The sequence below is a fragment of the Gymnoscopelus microlampas genome (assembly GCF_963454915.1).
Source record: "Gymnoscopelus microlampas genome assembly, chromosome: 6".
Lineage (NCBI taxonomy): Eukaryota > Metazoa > Chordata > Actinopteri > Myctophiformes > Myctophidae > Gymnoscopelus > Gymnoscopelus microlampas.
Genome location: NC_139943.1, coordinates 3403928 through 3423880, shown reverse-complemented (window position 1 = coordinate 3423880; position 19953 = coordinate 3403928). Strand labels below are relative to the sequence as shown.

Below are 19953 nucleotides of genomic sequence, written 5' to 3'. Positions count from 1 at the left end.
TGAAAGTCTGGAGTTCAAAATTTACTTGAGTAAAAGTACAAAAGTATTGGTATCAAAATGTACTTAAAGTATCAAAAGTAAAAGTGCTGAAATGTTTGAAAATAGCATCGCGACGCGCTGTGAGCTTGTAGATCTGCTATTTTCAAACAGCCTATGTATACATGTGGTTCATGTATGTTTCATAATATCATAATTTATATCTGAAAAGTAACTAGTAACTAAAGTTTTCAAATAATTGTAGTGGAGTAAAAGTACAATATTTGCCTCTGAGATGTAGTGGAGTAGAAGTAAAAAATATTGGAAATTGGAAAGTAAAGTACAAATACCTCAAAATTGTACTTAAGTGAGAGTGAATGTACTTAGTTACTTTCTACCACTGATGTGGTGGATTGCTCCTTTCTGGACAGTATCATTGGCTTACAGTTGTTGGGCTGGCTCCAAGGTGCTTCTTCCAGGCATCATCAGCCCTGCTTTCTGATGCTTCCCAGGGCTGTGTTGTAGGCTTTTCTGCCTCCTCAGACCATGGGATGATTTTATAGGTGTTGTTCAGATGAAGAAATCTAGTTGCCCAAACAGTGGGTTAGGACCCATTGTTGGGACGCGGAACCATTTTGTATGGGTCTGGAGGATTTTTTGTTTCTTACATTTTGTTTTTCATTATTTTCATTTCAAAAGATTGTCCACATACACAATTCACAATCATTAACACATTGATTGCCAAGATATTAAACATAGTTTTCTATCTTTATCTTTTAAATAGCAAATATATATATATAGCAGAGCTCACAAGGCGCCGCATCGCGTAGTAGTCGGTTGGATCAGTGGTTTTCCAGAAGTCTATAAATGCTATAAAATCTATAAATTACGCAAACCTGTTACGCAAAAAAGTTTCCACTGCCCCAAAGCACGATTGATTGATTGATTGATTGAATACTTTATTAACACTTAACCTGCCTGAATTATTTCAGATTTTTTTGCAGTTGTCTGCCAGAGAGTTTTCATTGAAATTAAAAAAGTACTCAGGAGCCGAGATACAGAATTTTTAAGTTTTAAGTTAACAAGGAAGTGGATAGGAGTCTAGATCTTCGAAAAATCATATCTCCTTGGTCTTTGGGTCAAATATAAAAAAAAAAATGTAAAAAAAAAACAAACGCATATATGCGTTATTGGCAGAAAATGAGTTAACAGTATGCAAAAGGTACAGAAGTACAGTTATACAACAATACTAAAAGAATAACACAAAAAGCCTTGAGGGCTTATATCCATTGTGGTCCTGTGTATTCAATGCATCAAGACATATAAAGACATACAATTCTATTCAAGAGATCATCACTACTAGGAGCAGTAAAAAGCATATTTACAGAAAAGGGGGGGGGGGCAATTTTTTTTTTGGCAAGCTGGAAGTTTTTATTTCGTTTTTGTTTAGTTTTCGTCAGTGAAAAAAGGTAGTCGACAAACGTTTTTCGTCATCAGTTTACAGTTTACTATACACACTATAGGATGCCGGGCCAACAATGACCTGGCATCTGTCTACAGTACATAACATGCTATCTAAGTCAAGGGTCTTCAACGTTTTCAGGCCAAGGACCCCCTAGCTGAGACAGAGATGAAGCAATACTCTATATTGTATAAAATTGTGTTTCAGATTCAACTTTTTTTGTTTACTTGGTCTGCCCTTTTCCCCCTCTACACCTATACCTCTTTGCCAAAAATAGCAGATCTACAAGCTCACAACGCCTCGCAGCGCGAGGCGTTGTGAGCTTGTAGATCAGCTATTCTTGGCTAAAGTTCTTCTCAGAAAAGGGATGCTAGGGTTCAAGTGGTTAAGGTAAAAATAATATATATATATCACTCAAAGATTTGGCGGACCCTCTGTAGTAACTCTGAGGACTCCCTAGGGGTCCCAGACCCCCTGTTGAAGACCCCTGATTTAAGTTACTAGCCTTTGCATAATCCTGCAAGGTCGTCAAGGCTTAGGAGGGCAAAGTGCTACGGGCTGAGATGGAGTCTGCGGTTTTAGTCGACGAAAACAACACCGCTACCAACAACGATTGCCGTTGGTAGTCATGTTTGCCAGTTCCCACCTGACGTTGTGTGGGAGTTCAGACTGCTCCAGACCGCGCCGGATGACCGCTAGCTCGCATAGCGTCTTCAGACTAGGACTGAAGTCCAAGATGTACAGGTCATCTTTAAAGAAGATTATACGATCTCCCACCATGCAACAGCACATCTCAGGCAGGCCTTTCCCCGGGCCTTCCCCCTTGGGCTCAAGCTTCTTCCACAACGTCTCTGAATTGAATTTACACAGATCATTGAAGTGGCTTTTCCAGCTCCAGCCACCGAATATGTACAGCTCTCCCTTGTAGGCAACGGCTGAATGACACCAGCGTCCTTCTGGAAGAAGCCGTGAAGGAGAAGGCGTGCTCAGCCAGCAGTTGGTCTCTGTGTCAAACACTCTGATGTCGTTGTAGTGGCGACCCTGGTCCCCTTTTCCCCCAAATACAAACATCTTTGTCCCGATGATTGTGGCAGAGTGCCATTCTGAAGCAGGTGGTGGACGGCCTCTGGTGTCAATTAAAGACCAGACCATCGTGGTGGTGTCCAACTTGTACACGTCATTAGTGCATCCAGTCCCATAGCTGTATCCTCCATGTATGTACATGACCTTCCCCAAGACACAGGCTGAGTGGTTGCACCTTGCCTCTGGAACGGTTCCAGAAATCGTGGGCTTGAACCATCCGTGGGTGTCGACATCAAATGCATAACGCACTTGCTGTAGGGTTCCCCTCCCATAAGCCCCCACCCCAATGTAGATAATATCTTCTACCAGCAAGGCTGTGCGGGGATATTCTCCTCTTCCTACTGATGGAAATTTCATCCAGAGTAAAGATACTGTGTTGAAAACATGCACATCGATGTAAGTAACGTTGTTACTCAAAGTACTAACAAAGTTGTAAATCTTGTTACCAACAAACACAGTTGCAAGGGAGGGTCTCTTTGACCCTCCCTTCAGATGTACCGTCCAGTGAAGCATATCACACACAAGCACCGCCGTGAATTAGTATGGACAAGCCGTCAGAAGACCCGGGAATGACTTTTAGATTCTTTGACCATTGATTTTAAAGGACCTGCTTGTGATGATGATGTTATGATGTCATCGCGCTATGACATCATTACGTACAGAAAACCAGACTGTCAAGGTTGCGGCATTCCTAAGCCAATAATTTTATTCCCGTCTCCTACTGGCTAATGTATCCGGTAGGAGATACAAAGTAGAATATTTGTGTCTCCTACCGGATACACACCTGGTCATCAAATTATTGTTTTAGGAATGCCACCAAAACAAAAACAAATCCATAAATTCAAGGCTTCATGGGGTGTGTAATTGATAGAAAATAAGTACTTTTTTGGGTGAACTACTCCTTTAAGTAAATAAAGCCATAGAAACCCCGGTAAGTGAAATGTGACACCGCTGTGCTCTACTGTGTGTGCCCGCTGAGGCTGTTTAGATCCCATAGTCTGAGAGGATGTGTTGACTAGTTTCAGGGTCTGTTCGTTGACAGGCTTGTTTTGTAAGCCAACCTGTGGAAATAGTTGCAGATCTACAAGCTCAAGATCTACAAGCTCAAAACGAGCTTGTAGATCTGCTACTTTTGATGCTTTTGTGTGACGCTGAGGCGAGATTAAATAATTATAGCAGCAGGTACAGTGTTCTTACAGTGCACTTCAACTGACCAGGTGTGTGTGTGTGTGTGTGTGTGTGTGTGTGTGTGTGTGTGTGTGTGTGTGTGTGTGTGTGTGTGTGTGTGTGTGTGTGTGTGTGTGTGTGTGTGTGTGTGTGTGTGTGTGTGTGTGTGTGTGTGTGTGTGTGTGTGCGCGCGCACGTTTGTGTGTGCGCGCGCGGTAGTGCCTGTGTGTGTGTATGAATGTGTGTGCGAGACGAGCACACACATGCATGTGCGTGCATGAGTGTGTGTGCCTGATCTTTGTCTCATGTTGAGATGGCGGCGGCAGTGGCTCAGGGGTAGAGTGGCCGGGTAGAGTGAACTGGAAAACCGCAAGGTTCTCAGTTCGATCCCGGGCTGGGGCGCTCCCCTAGAGTTAGTGTCGACGTGTCCTTGAGCAAAGACGCTGAACCCCTAATTTCTCCCGATGAGCAGGTTGGTGCCTTGCATGGTTTCCTCCGCCATCGGTGTGTGAATGGGTGAATGGCACAATCAATGTAAAGCGCTTCGGATAGAAGAGCTATATAAATGCACCATTTACCATTTTACCATTTGAGATGGGTCTGCTGAGGCTGAGCACACACGGTCCAACCAAGGGGCAAGTCTTAGATATTTACGATGAGGCCGACACGGAAGCTTATAAATGGCCAGAGTGGCGCTGTTTTACCCTGCGCCGACCTGCGGTGTCAGAAATAATTTATTTTAACGCAAGTGAATGGGTTTTTTGACAAACTTTAGACTAGATTTTCTTACTGTAATAAAACATTTCATAAATTCTATATGCTTCCAGTCGCTAGTTTAAAGTCTCCTTTCAATCATCAGGATATGCGTTTTGCTAAATTATGGTCCTATTTATTTTAAAATTGACGATAAAGTAGGCTATTCGCTAGGAGGGGCGGGATGATTTGATTGACAAGCTACACAACCAATAGCATTCATTTCCCGCCCCCGGTCTTGATTGACAAGCTACCCAACCAATAATGGTCTGGTCTCACTCTGCAGGATATGACGCGATATTGAAAGATGGCGGACCTACAGTCTTGAACAATCGGCTTCATTTTCGGTCTGTAGAAAGCAGCGGAGTGGGTTTGTCCATCTCATTTATACAGTCTATGGGTCCAACCCACTGTGTCTCGCTGTGTGCCCACTCCACACATTACATCACTCCTCTGTTCTCCTGCCCACTTCTTACCTAGCATGTTCAGTACAACCCCCCCCCCCCCTCCCCCCCATGAAAAATGTTTATGTTTATGACATAAATCCGGCTTAAGTTCTAAAGTATTACCATTAAATGCTTAATGTAGTACAAGTAAAATGAGTCATTATGCAGAGTGCACATTTCAGAATCACAACACCGTACTGTTCAGGTGTATCATGTTATTGGTTACTGACAGGGGTCATCACGTGGCTGTCTTATGGACATTTTGGTGAAAATTCAATTTTTGCCATGGACAAAATGAGTGGACAACAATATTACCAGAAACACATAAAGAGCTAGCCCTGAAAGACCATATAACAGGTCTGTACCTCTGAGAGTGTACAAATGGAACCAAATGGACCCTTACGGGTCCATTTGGTTCCATTTGTACACTCTCAGAGTTTTGGTGGTCCTTGCAAATAAAACATTTGAGAACCACTAGTACTCGTAGGACTCCTAATAGTGTCATACACAGTGTCATAGTAAATCAGAGTCATACATATTCTGAAGAAAACCCCAGAGACTTGACATTCAGTAATTGGGTCTTATGATCAAAATAAGAACATTATAATGGTGTGTAAATAAAAGATTTGCCACGGACAAGACCAAGTCTTTGCCACGGACACATTTGTCCGTGTACGGACATATTGATGACCCCTGGTTACTGATCATTAACACATCGGGTGCCAGCATTTTTTCATAACAACTTACCGTGGGTGCCAGCATTCTCCCCATTGACTGTGCTTTGCTGTTTAAGCTTCCGCGTGCGTTACAAGCAAATCCACGCAAAAAAAAGCATCGATTCATGTTGTGCCATGAGCCTGGCTACAGCCTGGAACCATAACATTTCCCTCGCGGGTTACAACGGGGGGGGGGGGTCGCGCATCGCGGATGACCGTTTTTCCCCACAAGAAACAGATTCGGAGATATAGGCGTTTCAAAGTAGGAAATAGACAGGAAGCAGATGGGGGGAAAAAAAGTGTTTCCGGTGAGCGATCTGGCACTTCCTTCGCAGGATTACAATGGGTGATCCCAGAGCTGCTCTAGCCCCGCCCGCGCGGAGAAAAACGAAAAAAACAAAAAGACTGAAATCACGGTTCAGACCGTGTTCGGCACCGAAGCTTCGGAACCGCCACTAAGTAAACACACGGTTCAGACCGTGTTTGGCACCCGATGTGTTAAGAGTCAAGTGGCCCTGAAGTCAAAAAGAATTCCCCCAGCTTTGGTTCAGCGTTGAGGTGTTTCTAAAAAGAAATTGTTACAAGGACCCCCGAGTTTGATACGCATTAGGCCACGGACACACATGTAAGATATGCTATGATATATTATAGTGTCTGTCGGGTGGAAACCTTATATGATACCAGACAGAAACCCCCCTGCAAGCCAACGCTATTCCTGTAGCATAAATCCCTCAGTTTCCACTCACTGTGAGGGAGCTAGCGCTCTGCCTGCATTGTGCTGGTTGGCTGCAGTCAGCGTTGCCAGATTTTGAGACGGATACAAGCAACCAGGACTATGAACACAAGCCCAAAAAGAAGCAACTAGGTCACATGAGCACTTTAAACCTATTTTATACCTAGGCTATTTGAAAATAGCCGATCTACAAGCTCACAACGTGTCGCGATGCAACGCGTTGTGAGCTTGTAGATCTGCTATTTTCAAAATAATCTTGGGAAAACAATGTGAAAAAATGTTGAAACATTTTAACAACACAAATCTGGTACGGGGGTCCCTGGCACTGGATATTTTCAGCTGGGGGGGGGGGGGACAAATACATATTAATTTGGGGGCTCCTTGACATGAGAATGTTTGAGAACCACTGGTTTAAACAACATTAGGAAGGCAAGTCCCAAATAAGAAACGACCCTTTAGAGACGAGCCCAAACAAACCGCAATACCACCAATATTTACAAGCCACTTTTACAGAAAAACAAGCCCGAAGTCGCTTATAATAAGCGGACATGGCAACCCTGGCTGCAGTGCACAGCGATAGTCTTCACTCTGCACGCTGTTAAAAAAAAGTGCTGAGCGCGGCAGTACACGGCGCCTCGGCCCAAGGTGGAAACATATGGTCTCTCTGAGTGAGACCAGGGCTAATGTCAGAACCATTCCGGTCCCTGGTAATCGGCTTTACGCCATCGGACACTGTGTAGGTATGCCAGACCTTAAGTTAAGCTGGTGAAAAGAATGAAGGCACTGGAGCAGCTCGGACAGTTAAAGCCTTGTTTTAAATCTTTATTTTAGGGTGCAAGTAACACACCAGGCAGACGTTTCAATGTCATCTTTGACAGCTCATAACGAAGACGCATTGACATGGAAACCATGTCTGTTTGTCCTCTGTCCTGTGTCCTCTGTCCTCTGTCCCGTGTCCTGCTCCTGTGATGCACCGGACCATCGAACTCCCTCTGTTCTCAGTAAAGTAGTATTTGAGCACAACGCCCATCGTGAAATTGACAATAGTTGAATACTTTTGCACAGTGAACATGTAAGCGTACAAAGTGAACATCACCAATGCTTTCTTTGAACTCATTGAGTGCTAGAATTATTTCTGGCTGTGTGGTCCCAGTGCCAGAGATTTTTCAATTTATCTTAGATTTTTAAGTAGTCACAGAATTTTTTATCTCCAGTATAATCGATCCCCTGATGGGTGCTAATCACTGAGGGTTGCACTGTGTGGTTTCACAAATGTAATTGTCTGATGTTGAACATAGCATGTCTGGGCCAAAAATTCATTGTAAAAAAATAAGTGTTATTACCTTTTTCAGTAATAAGTTAAACAAGGAGTGAGTGGAGCAGCACAATCTTTTTTTCAAAAACACGTGAAACACGCCATTGGCACGTTGCGCCATTGCGGTAAAAACATGTGAAACACGTCAATGGCACTCAATGAGTTAAAATGTGCGAGTCCTTGGGAACCACTGACCTAGGTAGCCTAAAATGAACCATACGGATTCTTTACACATCCTCCTGGGAGTACGTATGGCTTGCCTGCCTCTCTACCATGCCTGTTTTCCAGATCAACAGCACCAAGTGTGATTCTTTTTTTTTGTTGAGTGGAAATCTTTGACTCAAAATGTCTAGTCATGTTTTGTTTCCCATTGAGGCGACACAGCTGTTGCTCTGGATAAAGACCTGTTCGTTGGTGGATGAAAAACAACTTAATGGGAGGTGTGTGCATGAGTGGGTCAAGTAGCCAAAAACTGCTCAAGAAAAAAAAGATTATTACTTTAGAATAATAATGATTCAAGTATTATGTAAAAGTATAACTAAGAAAGGATTGAGAAAGTATCTAGTGAAAATACTACTCAAGTTCTGAATTACTTGTAATGTTTACAATGTTAAAATATAAATGTATGAGTGCTTGTCCAAGAGAAATATACAAAATTGTCAAAAGTCTCTCTGAGAGAATAAAATAAACAGAATATGCATTTAAGGTAAAAGAAAAAAGTACCTATTTGGCAACTGAACCAATTTATATGCTACTTTAGCTCTTGGCCTCAAATACAAATAAACTTGAGTTAAAGTGCAAAGTATTTTTGCGTTACTCTTACAAGCATATTTTATTCAAAGATTTACTTAAGTAAATGTAAGTGAGTATAATTATCATCTCTGTTGGGTGGAAACCTCATTATGTCCAAAACTTACTTTTCAGGATTCAAATTCAAAAATAGCAAAAGCAGCAGATCTACAAGCTTGTAGATCTGTTACTTTTGATGCTTTTGTGTGACGCTGTAATATGAAGTAGGGCATAAATGTACACAAAAAAAACACAAAAGGTTAGAATATGGAGATAAGTCGGTAGCGCTGTCGCCTCACAGCTAGAAGGTCCTGGGTTCGATTCCCGCTGGGGGTGCTGGGGGCGTGTCTTCTCCTCCGCGTCATCAGCGCCCATACCCTAGGTGGGGTTGGTGAAAGCACCTTTCTGTGTGGAGAGAGTAAAATGAAACCAAATGGACCCTTATAGATCTTAACTCTTGAGAGTGTAAAATGAAACCAAGGTTTCATTTTACACTCTCAAGAGTTAAATTATTGTTTAAACATCTGCATCACTTAATTAAGGAATTGTTATTTTGATCAACGTTTTGCCTGTTACAGTATCTCTCCTATTGGTACCAACATCAATACAGCATGGAACTATGGAGAAAATCATATCCAACAATAACAAAATATTCTACGTTTTGGGTCTGAGAGTCTAAATCTCATCAAACGGAGGTCCGTGGCTCAAATGCCCAATAAATAATGGTCCTTGACATGAAAAGGGTTGAAAACAACCACTGTACCACAGCATCACACAAAAGCATCACAAAGTAGCAGATCTGCAAGCTTTTGAATTTGAATTCCTTCCTGAAAAGTAACAGTTTTAGACTGTGAGGTTTGCCCCCCCGACAGAGTGGATACATACAGTAATCCAGTCTGTGTCTGGCCTCAGTCTGAAGGAGATGAATTATTCATTAGAAGAGCTCTGTCTAAACACTGCTCTGAGAACAGGGGAGTACAAACCTGTGTGTTACCGCTGTCTGGGAGAGACCTGTGTGCAACTGGAAAAAGGCACACAAGTGTCCACTTAATACACACACACACACACACACACACACACACACACACACACACACACACACACACACACACACACACACACACACACACACACACAAACGTGCACCAATAGAGAGCCACAAGACGACAACAACAACAGCAAACCAAGCATTCGATGTGCTGTCGCTAGGGAGATTTTAAAACATATCAGGTAGGGAGAGGCTGTGTGTGTGTGTGTGTGTGTGTGTGTGTGTGTGTGTGTGTGTGTGTGTGTGTGTGTGTGTGTGTGTGTCTCTTCACTCTGTCTGCCTCCAGCGCTGCTAACACTCCCCCTCTCCTCATCTGCAGAGAGGAGGGGGGCTGTAAAGCAAAATGAGGGTCCGGGGATCCACAGGGGTCCTTGTGGCAAGGTTCCAGGGGGTCCCCCATTAACCAGCAACATGGTGAATTTGTGGATCTACGATTTTCAAACATTTTGAAAATGTACAAAATCTTGCCTCTATCACACTGAAGGGGTTTATTTCTCAGAGACCGCACAGCAGTGAAAGTTACAGATACAGGTTGAGAAGTACAGTAGATACAGAAGAATATAACATCACAATACAAAAAAACAACAACAACACCATCACAAACAAATATTTATAATGTATACAGATGTGTATGCACCGCTATATACAATCATCCTGCCTAGTGCAGCACAAGAACATAAAAGTATACAGACGTATATACTCTATATATCAGTGGTTCTCAAACTTTTTCATGTCAAGGACCCCCAAAATGTACACTTATTAGCCCGCGGACCCCCATTTGAAAAGATATGCCTCAGGGACCCCCATAAGAGAAGATTGTTATGGCTGTAGCAGTGATTCTCAACCGTTTTAATTTCAAGGACCCTCAGTTTTGACATGCATTAGGCTACGGACCCCCATTTAATGGCATTTTTATCTCTGGGACCCCAATTTATATCGTAAAATCAATGCTAATATAACTCTGAGAGTGTACAAATGGAAACAAATGGACCCGTTAGGGTCCATTTGTTTCCATTTGTACACTCTCTGAGTTACAGACCCATAAGGGTCCATTTGATTCCTAATCTATCATTTAGCTGGGGACCCCCTGGAACTCCCTCAAGTACCCCTGGGGGTCCCCGGACCCCACTTTGAGAACCAATGCTCTATATACCATCCTCCTGCCTGATCCTCCTGGAAAAAGTACACACATTTAAGTAAAAGTATCGATACTGCAATGTAGAAATACTCTGTTACAAGTAAAAGTCTGGAATTCAAAATGTACGTGAGTAAAAGAACAAAAGTAAAACATTTTAAAGAACTCATTATGCAGAATGTCCCATTTCACAAGTTTTTTAAAACATGGGATAACAAGTTTACACAAAATACGTGTCGTCAACAAATACAAGCACTGAATGTATAAAGGAGAAAAAGTTAAAACGGCGGCATTGAATGACACCTCCTTTCTATGGGAATTTACGTTTACCTCCCCATGTGGTCTCTCCTGGTATAGAGGTTTTTTTCTCCCTTCCTCACCAGCCTGTTTGGGCTAATCGTGTGATTAACCAATCGGAATCAAGCTGTGTAGTAAAACATATTAAAGACGCACTGAAGTGACATTTTCGGTCATTTTATTTTGAAGGTTCAGCCTGAAACGTCGGCTCAACGACTCTAAACCAATCAGAAGGTCCCATCCCTTCAGGCTATGTGACGTTGGATCTCAATCACTTCAGCCGTGCGCAACACGGCTTGTGTTTGTTTACAAGTGAGAGAGAGACGGCCAGTGAAGCACGTTTGCTACTACCTGGCTTATTTCTAACCTATAATGTTTTCAGATACATATTTTAGTGTGCAGATGAAGTTTAAAATGAGTAATACACTCATCTTCAATGAGATTCAAAACGGAGTATATCTGTAATTAAAATCAGCTGTGTTTGAAGAACGTGCAGCTATGGGAATCAAACAGGTGCATGTAATCAAGATTCATTTATATTCATGAAGGCTGCGTTATGTCATCACGCAGCATGTTTTCGTTTACAGGAAGTAATTAAGATTGGCCTTTTAGGGACTTTAGATGTAAAAATAAACAAAAATGTGTGTTTTTATTTTTTTTGGCATCTATTGTTAGGTATGCCCATATGATGACCACGGATATGCTCTAAAAGTGTGAAAAACATATTTTTCATTTCACTACACCTTTAACGTCTTCAATCTCTCTCTCTCTCTCTCTCTCGCTCTCTCTCTCTCTCTCTCTCTCGCTCTCGCTCTCTCTCTCTCTCTCTCTGCAGGGCGTATAAGACCATCGAGGACGATGACCTGAAGTTCCCTCTGATCTACGGTGAGGGGAAGAAGGTAAGAAACTTAAAGCCAAATCTCAGAAAGAGGCAGAAATGTTGAAAACAGCTGATGTGAGCAAATACAGCAGATCAGCTATTTTCACAATGTTTATCTGTGGAACCGACTCAAGCTAAATGTAAAGCCTCAACTCCTACCATTCCAAGTGTCAAAGCGGGGGGGGGGGGGTCCATGATTATTCTGGGGGGTCGCGTCCTTAACCCATTGAGGCCTGAGGTTCCGATTCTGCAAAATGTCTTCAAAATCTTAACGGTTTTCTGAAAAACGTATGTTTCTATATCAGTGGTTTTCAAACTTTTTCATGTCAAGGACCCCCAAAATGATATGTATTTGGCCGCAGACCCCCATCTCAAAATATTTTGTTCCAGGGACCCCCCCATGAAAAAAATATTTGAGTTACAAATGTTCCCTTTAAAAATATATATACATTCAAATATTCGTATGCATTTTCACATTTCTTAAAATAATAGCAGATCTACAAGCTCATATCGTGGCACTATGAGCTTGTATATCTGCTATTTTTGAATAGCCAAAGAATCTTAAAATTACACAGATGCATCCCAGTCTTAACCCATTAAGACCTGGAACTGTGTCATTTTTTGATTTGAGCTAAAAAATCATTATTTTACACTTTGGGCTATTCAAAAATAGCAGATATACAAGCTCATAGCGCGGCACCAAGTGCCGCGCTACGAGCTTGTAGATCTACTATTTTTGAAAATTCGTGAAAATGTGTGCAAATCTTTGAATATATATATTTTTAAAGCGAACATTTTTAACTCAAATCTTTGCTTCTGGGGGGTCCCTGGAACAACATATTTTAATGGGGGTCCACGGCCAAATACATATAATTTTGGGGGTCCTTGACATGAAAAAGATTGAGCACCACTGATATAGAAACATACGTTTTTCAGAAAACTGTTGAGATTTAGGAGACATGTAGAATCGGCTTCAGGTCTCAATGGGTTAATAGGTTAAAAGGCAGACAGAATCTAAAGACATTTCATTCGGCGTGCAAATGAACCAGACGGTATCTGGGTCTGGGACCCAGGGGAGGGGGGGGGATAGATGATTAAGGACTGGCAAAATGGGAAGTTGTTGTAAGATGCGTGTTAATGGCTTGTTTCACGGTGTCGTGAGCAACATCTTCTCTTCCATTAAAGAATGGCCTCTTTGAGCCCATGTTTTATTTGCCTAAATGCTGTTTATCCAGACAGATAATCATATCCTGGTTCTCCTGAATAGATGTCAAACCAGAGAGATCACGCAGGTCCTTTTTTTTTTTTTAAAGGCCTACTTCCTGCTAAATAATGTTCATTGTTCATCATATTACTGTTATTTATCCCCCATTGTCTTCATTGACTTAACTCACTAAGTGCCAGAATTATTTCTGGCCAGTGCGATTTTTTTTTCTTCACAGCCCCCCCCCCCAAAAAAAAAATTGTGCTTACGCAGATGCCTTCACGATTTTCATAGGTTAAGTGAAAAGTGTCTTGCTCAAGGGCACCTTGACAGAAGTGAGATATTCACTGACTTTCCCTGCTGCTGCTGTTCCAGCTGATGTGGACGTTTGAAATTGTGCCCTGAAGTCATGAGAACACTTATGTGGTTCAAAGACAAGATGTACTGTCTGTGTGTGTTAAAGTGGAAACTGGAACGCGTCCAGAATGGGAGTATATCCTGAGTATATATTCGTCTCTGTCGGGTGAAAACCTCATATGTTCAAAACTGTTCTATTTCTAGTACTGTTCTAGTACTGTTCTAGTACTGTTCCAAAACTGTACTATTTTTTGAATTGCCAAAGAAATCTAAAATGTCACAGATGCTTTCCCGCTCTTAATGGATTAATGGCTGCTGTTTAGATTCTGATTCTGACTAACTGAATAATCAGTGTGCTTTTTCAGCTAATTTTTTTATGTATATGTTTTGAACATGCACGGTACATCTTTATCAGACCTACATTTACCCTTCAATGTCTTGTATATCCCCAAAATGACTGGATATCACTGGTTTTGCAGCAATGTGTAACAATTGGGCCTTAACATGTGATTAAAAATGTATATGTATTTGTCCCCTCATATATAAAATAAATGTAAATATAAAATCTGATATAAAATTGAAACTTGCAGCTGATCCATAAAACACCCATAAAACAAAATTCTCCTTCTACACCACTGCCACCCAGGATTGGAATAGTCTAACCCCATCCCTCAAAAAATGCAGTTCGCTGGGCTCATTTAAAAGAGCCTTAAAAAATCACCTTTCAGGAGGCCAAAAGAGGAGGTAGTACCATTTTCCCGTTAGACAGCCGACCGCCCCCCCCCCCCCCCCCCCCCCCCCCCCGTTCATGTACATATCTTTTTCCCCCCTTTTTTATTTTTTTGTTGTACATAGTGTTATTTATTTATTTTTTATTTTGTTTGCTGTTTTTTCTTTTTGTATTGATATTCGAACTGTGGTGCCACTATATATGTCTATGAATTGAATACCAAGGCCCTCATTGGAAACAAGTCCGCAAGGACTTTTATGAACGGACCTGTTAGACAAAGTATTTTAAATGTAACTGTGCTGTTTTACATTTTTTGCCTAATAAAATATTCAATCAATCAATGATCAATGCGTTTCTGCGTTTACATGTGGACAGGGATTTTTTTTATCCTTGTCATGTGGACAGGGATTCTTTTTAAAAGCGGAGGACTAAAATATACGTTTAGAAAAAGATCCATATACGTGTAGCCTAGGCCTTAGAAGACATTTGTAGAATCGGTCTCAGGTTTTAATGGGTTAAATAACTGAGGAGTTGCACCTTTGCATGCTGTGTTGACAGGCTCGTGTGCTGGCCACCATCGGAGTGACCAGAGGACTAGGAGACCAGGAGCTCAAAGTACACGACTCCAACATCTACATCAAGCCTTTCCTCTCCTGCTGTCCAGAGGTACTCTGTGTGTGTGTGTGTGTGTGTGTGTGTGTGTGTGTGTGTGTGTGTGTGTGTGTGTGTGTGTGTGTGTGTGTGTGTGTGTGTGTGTGTGTGCGCGCGCTCGCTCGTACAGTGGTTCTCAACCTTTTCTGTACTGAAGTACGGTTCCAGAACTACCTTCACATTAACATTCTGCACCAAGTAGCATCCTCTACAAAGCAGCTCTCTCCTCCCTGCCGTCTATAGCTACACAGATCCTCTCTCCTCCCTGCCGTCTATAGCGCACACAGATCTCTCCTCCCTGCCGTCTATAGCGTACACAGATCTCTCCTCCCTGCCGTCTATAGCGCACACAGATCTCTCCTCCCTACCGTCTATAGCGTACACAGATCTCTCCTCCCTGCCGTCTATAGCGCACACAGATCCTCTCTCCTCCCTGCCGTCTATAGCGTACACAGATCCTCTCTCCTCCCTGCCGTCTATAGTGTACACAGATCCTCTCTCCTCCCTGCCGTCTATAGCGTACACAGATCCATGATAACAGCACATCTGCATTATTCCTTTGATCTTTCATTCATTGGCGTCCGAGTTCACTCATAGTTTACTTTCTTTTTTTTTTGTATGTTATTTTGTGTTTTCTTACTTCCAAGTTTCTCTCAACTTTTACCCCCTTTATCACAGAGATGCTTTTACCCCCTTTATCACAGAGATGCTTTTACCCCCTTTATCACAGAGATGCTTGCCAGGAGATGCTATAACACCACAAGCTAGAATTACATTTAGGAAATCTAGATCTAATCTTAATCCCACATTGAGAACCAGTGATCTAGCTCAGTGGTTCTCAAGAAAATGTATGTCAATGTATGGCTGAATAAATAATGGACCTTGATATGAAAAGAGTTAAAAGCCACTGCCATTGAGTGCATATACAAGCTCAATCTATGAGCTTGTATATCTGCTATTTTTGCCAAAGAAATCTAAACAGATGCGTTCCTGTATTGAATGGGGTTAAATAAACGCTCAGGATTTGTATGTATACATTTACATGTGTTTAATAAAGCACTTAGATGATTCTCTAGTGGTGCAGTTACCTTGAATAACCCGCCTTTCACGTTCATTCATTCATAGTGATGAGAGAGAGACGTGATGCTTTGACATCCGTCCAGTAGACAGATGTTAGAACATAATGTCCAGATGTTGTATTTAGTTGCTGCTGTTGTCGGGCAGAAACCTTGTATCTCGTATCCTTGAATAGCTCTATATTGTCAGAGTAATCTTAGTAGTGAGTTTGTTTAGTAACAGTCCAGCTTTTTAGTAAACGTGAAATGCATTTCCAGCTCGGGATACCAACTTTCATCCAGTCGGGAGAGAGAACTCGTAACAGGACACAGGATAAACAAGTGTAGATTTGGAAGTGATGAAACCAATAAAAGAACAAATAAAATTGGAACACAAACTGATTTGTTGGGTTCTCTCTCCTGATGGGCTGGAACCAAATGGACCCTTATGTGTCTGTAACTCTGAGAGTGTACAAATGGAACCAAATGGACCCGTTAGGGTCCATTTGGTTCCATTTAGTTAGGGTCCGTTAGGGTCCATTTGGTTCCATTTGGTTCCATTTGTACACTCTCAGAGTTAAATTAACATTGATTTTACAATATAAATTGGGGTCCCAGAGATAAAAATGCCATTAAATGGGGTCCGTAGCCTAATGCATGTTGAAACGGTTGAGAATCACTGCCATAGAGCCGTAAAAATATTCTCTTGTCGGGGTCCCTGGCGTATCTTTTCAAATGGGGGTCCGCAGGGTAATAAGTGTCAAATTGGGGGTCCTTGACATGAAAAAGTTTGAGAACCACTGCTCTATGGCAGTGATTTTTAACCCTTTTCATATCAAGGTCCATTATTTATTCAGCATTTGAGCCACAGAACCACCGTTTGGTGAGATTTAGACTCTCAGACCCAATATTTTGTTATGGTTGAATACGATGTTGTCCACAATTCCATGCTGTGTTGATGTTGGTACCAATAGGAGAGATAACAGGCAAACGTTGACCAAAATAACAATTATTTAAATAAGTGATGCAGATGTTTAACAATAATTTAACTCTTGAGAGCGTAAAATGAAACCAAATAGACCCGTAAGGGTCCATTTGGTTTCATTTTACGCTCTCAAGAGTAAAATGACACACACACACACACACACACTCAGGCGCGCGCTGAGTGTGCACAACACAGACACATTGGGTGGTATGGCAGCGACTATACGTTCTTAACTCCCTGTGTGCAGTGCATGCACTCAAACTTTATTGTTGATCATGCGTGACATGATGAAAGCATTTGTTTTCGCATCCCTGTTCTGAGGGGAACATTAGCCGAAAATAGCCGATCTGCATAGCTTGTAGATCGGCTATTTTCGGTGAGACGTGGTGTAGAAGGAATAAAAAGAACAGACCAAGCACACGTTTTCTAAGTATTGAGGCGTTAAATGGTTAATTGTCTAAATATATATATATATAATATACACATCAACATGAATCCAACACTGATGATAGTACTGTCAAACAAGTCTATGAAGCCATCTACATACATTACATTACATTACATTACATTACATTACATTACATTCATTAACAGACACTTTTATCCAAAGCCACTTACAATAAGTACATTCAACATAGGTAGGGAACGAAAACTACTAATCACCAGAAGTCTTAAGTGCATTCTCTTCTAAAACAAGCAACTAAGAGCATACCTAGCGCTAAGGTAAAAGTGTAATATATCAGCTACCTACTTTCTGAAACAGATGAGACAAAATAGGAAAATCAAATGAGCAAGAGCTAAAACAAATAAGTGTATCGACTAAACAAGATCCAATAAAACAATAAAACAAGCGTTCGTACAACTAGTTAACAACAAGTAGGCAAGGCGAAGAGGAAGGGTAGTGTTTCCTGAAGAGATGGGCAGTGACTCTGTCCTGGCATCAGTGACTCTGCTGTCCTGACATCAGTGACTCTGCTGTCCTGACATCAGTGTCTCTGCTGTCCTGACATCAGTGACTCTGCTGTCCTGACATCAGTGTCTCTGCTGTCCTGACATCAGTGACTCTGCTGTCCTGACATCAGTGACTCTGCTGTCCTGACATCAGTGACTCTGCTGTCCTGACATCAGTGTCTCTGCTGTCCTGACATCAGTGACTCTACTGTCCTGACATCAGTGACTCTACTGTCCTGACATCAGTGACTCTGCTGTCCTGACATCAGTGACTCTGCTGTCCTGACATCAGTGACTCTGCTGTCCTGACATCAGTGACTCTGCTGTTCTGACATCAGTGTCTCTGCTGTCCTGACATCAGTGACTCTACTGTCCTGACATCAGTGACTCTGCTGTCCTGACATCAGTGACTCTGCTGTCCTGACATCAGTGACTCTGCTTTCCTGACATCAGTGACTCTGCTCTCCTGACATCATTGACTCTGCTGTCCTGACATCAGTGTCTCTGCTGTCCTGACATCAGTGACTCTGCTGTCCTGACATCAGTGACTCTGCTGTCCTGACATCAGTGACTCTGCTGTCCTGACATCAGTGTCTCTGCTGTCCTGACATCAGTGACTCTACTGTCCTGACATCAGTGACTCTACTGTCCTGACATCAGTGACTCTGCTGTCCTGACATCAGTGACTCTGCTGTCCTGACATCAGTGACTCTGCTGTCCTGACATCAGTGACTCTGCTGTTCTGACATCAGTGTCTCTGCTGTCCTGACATCAGTGACTCTACTGTCCTGACATCAGTGACTCTGCTGTCCTGACATCAGTGACTCTGCTGTCCTGACATCAGTGACTCTGCTTTCCTGACATCAGTGACTCTGCTGTCCTGACATCATTGACTCTGCTGTCCTGACATCAGTGTCTCTGCTGTCCTGACATCAGTGACTCTGCTGTCCTGACATCAGTGACTCTGCTGTCCTGACATCATTGACTCTGCTGTCCTGACATCAGTGACTCTGCTGTCCTGACATCAGTGACTCTGCTGTCCTGACATCAGTGACTCTGCTGTCCTGACATCAGTGGGGACTTCATTCCACCACTGTGGGGCCAGAACAGAAAAAATGTACATACAATACAAAGAACATACATACAATATGTCAGTGGTTCTCAAAATTTTTCATGTCAAGGACCGCCAAATTGACACTTATTAGCCTGCGGACCCCCATTTGAAAAGATAAGCCAGGGACCCCCATAAGAGAAGGTTTTTACGGCTCTCTAGCAGTGATTCTCAACCATTTTAAATTCAAGGACCCCCAGTTTGACATGCATTAGGGCTACGGACCCCCATTTAATGGCATTTATACCTCTGGGACCCCAATTCATATTGTAAAATCAATGTTAATTTAACTCTGAGAGTGTACAAATGGAACCAAACGGACCCGTTTCAGACCCATAAGGGTCCATTTGGTTCCTGTCCATCATTTAGCTGGGGACCCCCTGGAACCCCCTAAAGTACCCCTGGGGGTCCCCGGACCCCACTTTGAGAAACAATGCAATATGTAGTGGGGGTCCCTGCTTCATCTCTCTCGGCTAGGGGGTCCTAGACCCCTGATTAAAGGTTTTAAGTGGTTATGTCCTGTGTAATGGTGGTTCCGTCCTCATGTCTCATATCCTCCCCTCCTCCTCCAGGTCAAAGTGTACTCGCTCTCGCAGTGCGAACACGGAGCGGACGACGTCCTGGTGCTGGGGACGGACGGCCTGTGGGACGTCCTGTCCAACCAGGAAGTGAACGAAGCGGTCACGGGTTTCCTGGGCAACTGTGACCCCGACGACCAGCACAGGCATGTTGGACCTCGTGCACCACACACACACACACCAAGCAAGATAACTATATGATTATGTAATATATCATCACTGTCGCGCCCAGGGATTCCGTCAGCCGGTATTTACCGGCCATAAGTAGGTCGGGAGGAGGCTTATTGTCGGTATCAGCCGAGTAACACGCAGGAGTCTGTCCCTGTTACAATGCGCTAGACCCCTGGGAGATGGATTGCTGAGGTGGAGCGCCACACCTATCCTCAGCTCCCAGTACTTAACGCACGACTTGCCGCACCCAAGCCGTGCTACTCATGCGCTGAGTTGGCGGTGCCCGGGATTCGAACCCATGACCTTTTGGTCTGAAGGCGAGAGCTCTACCGACTGAGCTACCCGGACACTTTGACCGGT

The 19953-nt window shown here is 42.7% G+C and overlaps 1 protein-coding gene across 2 annotated transcripts in view; it reads left to right on the top strand.

Moving 5' to 3' along the window:
• ppm1h (protein phosphatase, Mg2+/Mn2+ dependent, 1H) overlaps positions 1-19953 on the top strand; it is an 86043-nt gene that overhangs the window by 62441 nt on the left and 3649 nt on the right. The window contains exons 8-10 of one of the 2 annotated variants that reach the window (XM_084060105.1): positions 11756-11819; positions 14650-14757; positions 19417-19568. In XM_084060105.1, coding sequence (XP_083916231.1) covers positions 11756-11819; positions 14650-14757; positions 19417-19568 — 324 coding nt within the window. The remainder of the gene's footprint in view (positions 1-11755; positions 11820-14649; positions 14758-19416; positions 19569-19953) is intronic. The other variant, XM_084060106.1, reaches the window with a different exon arrangement.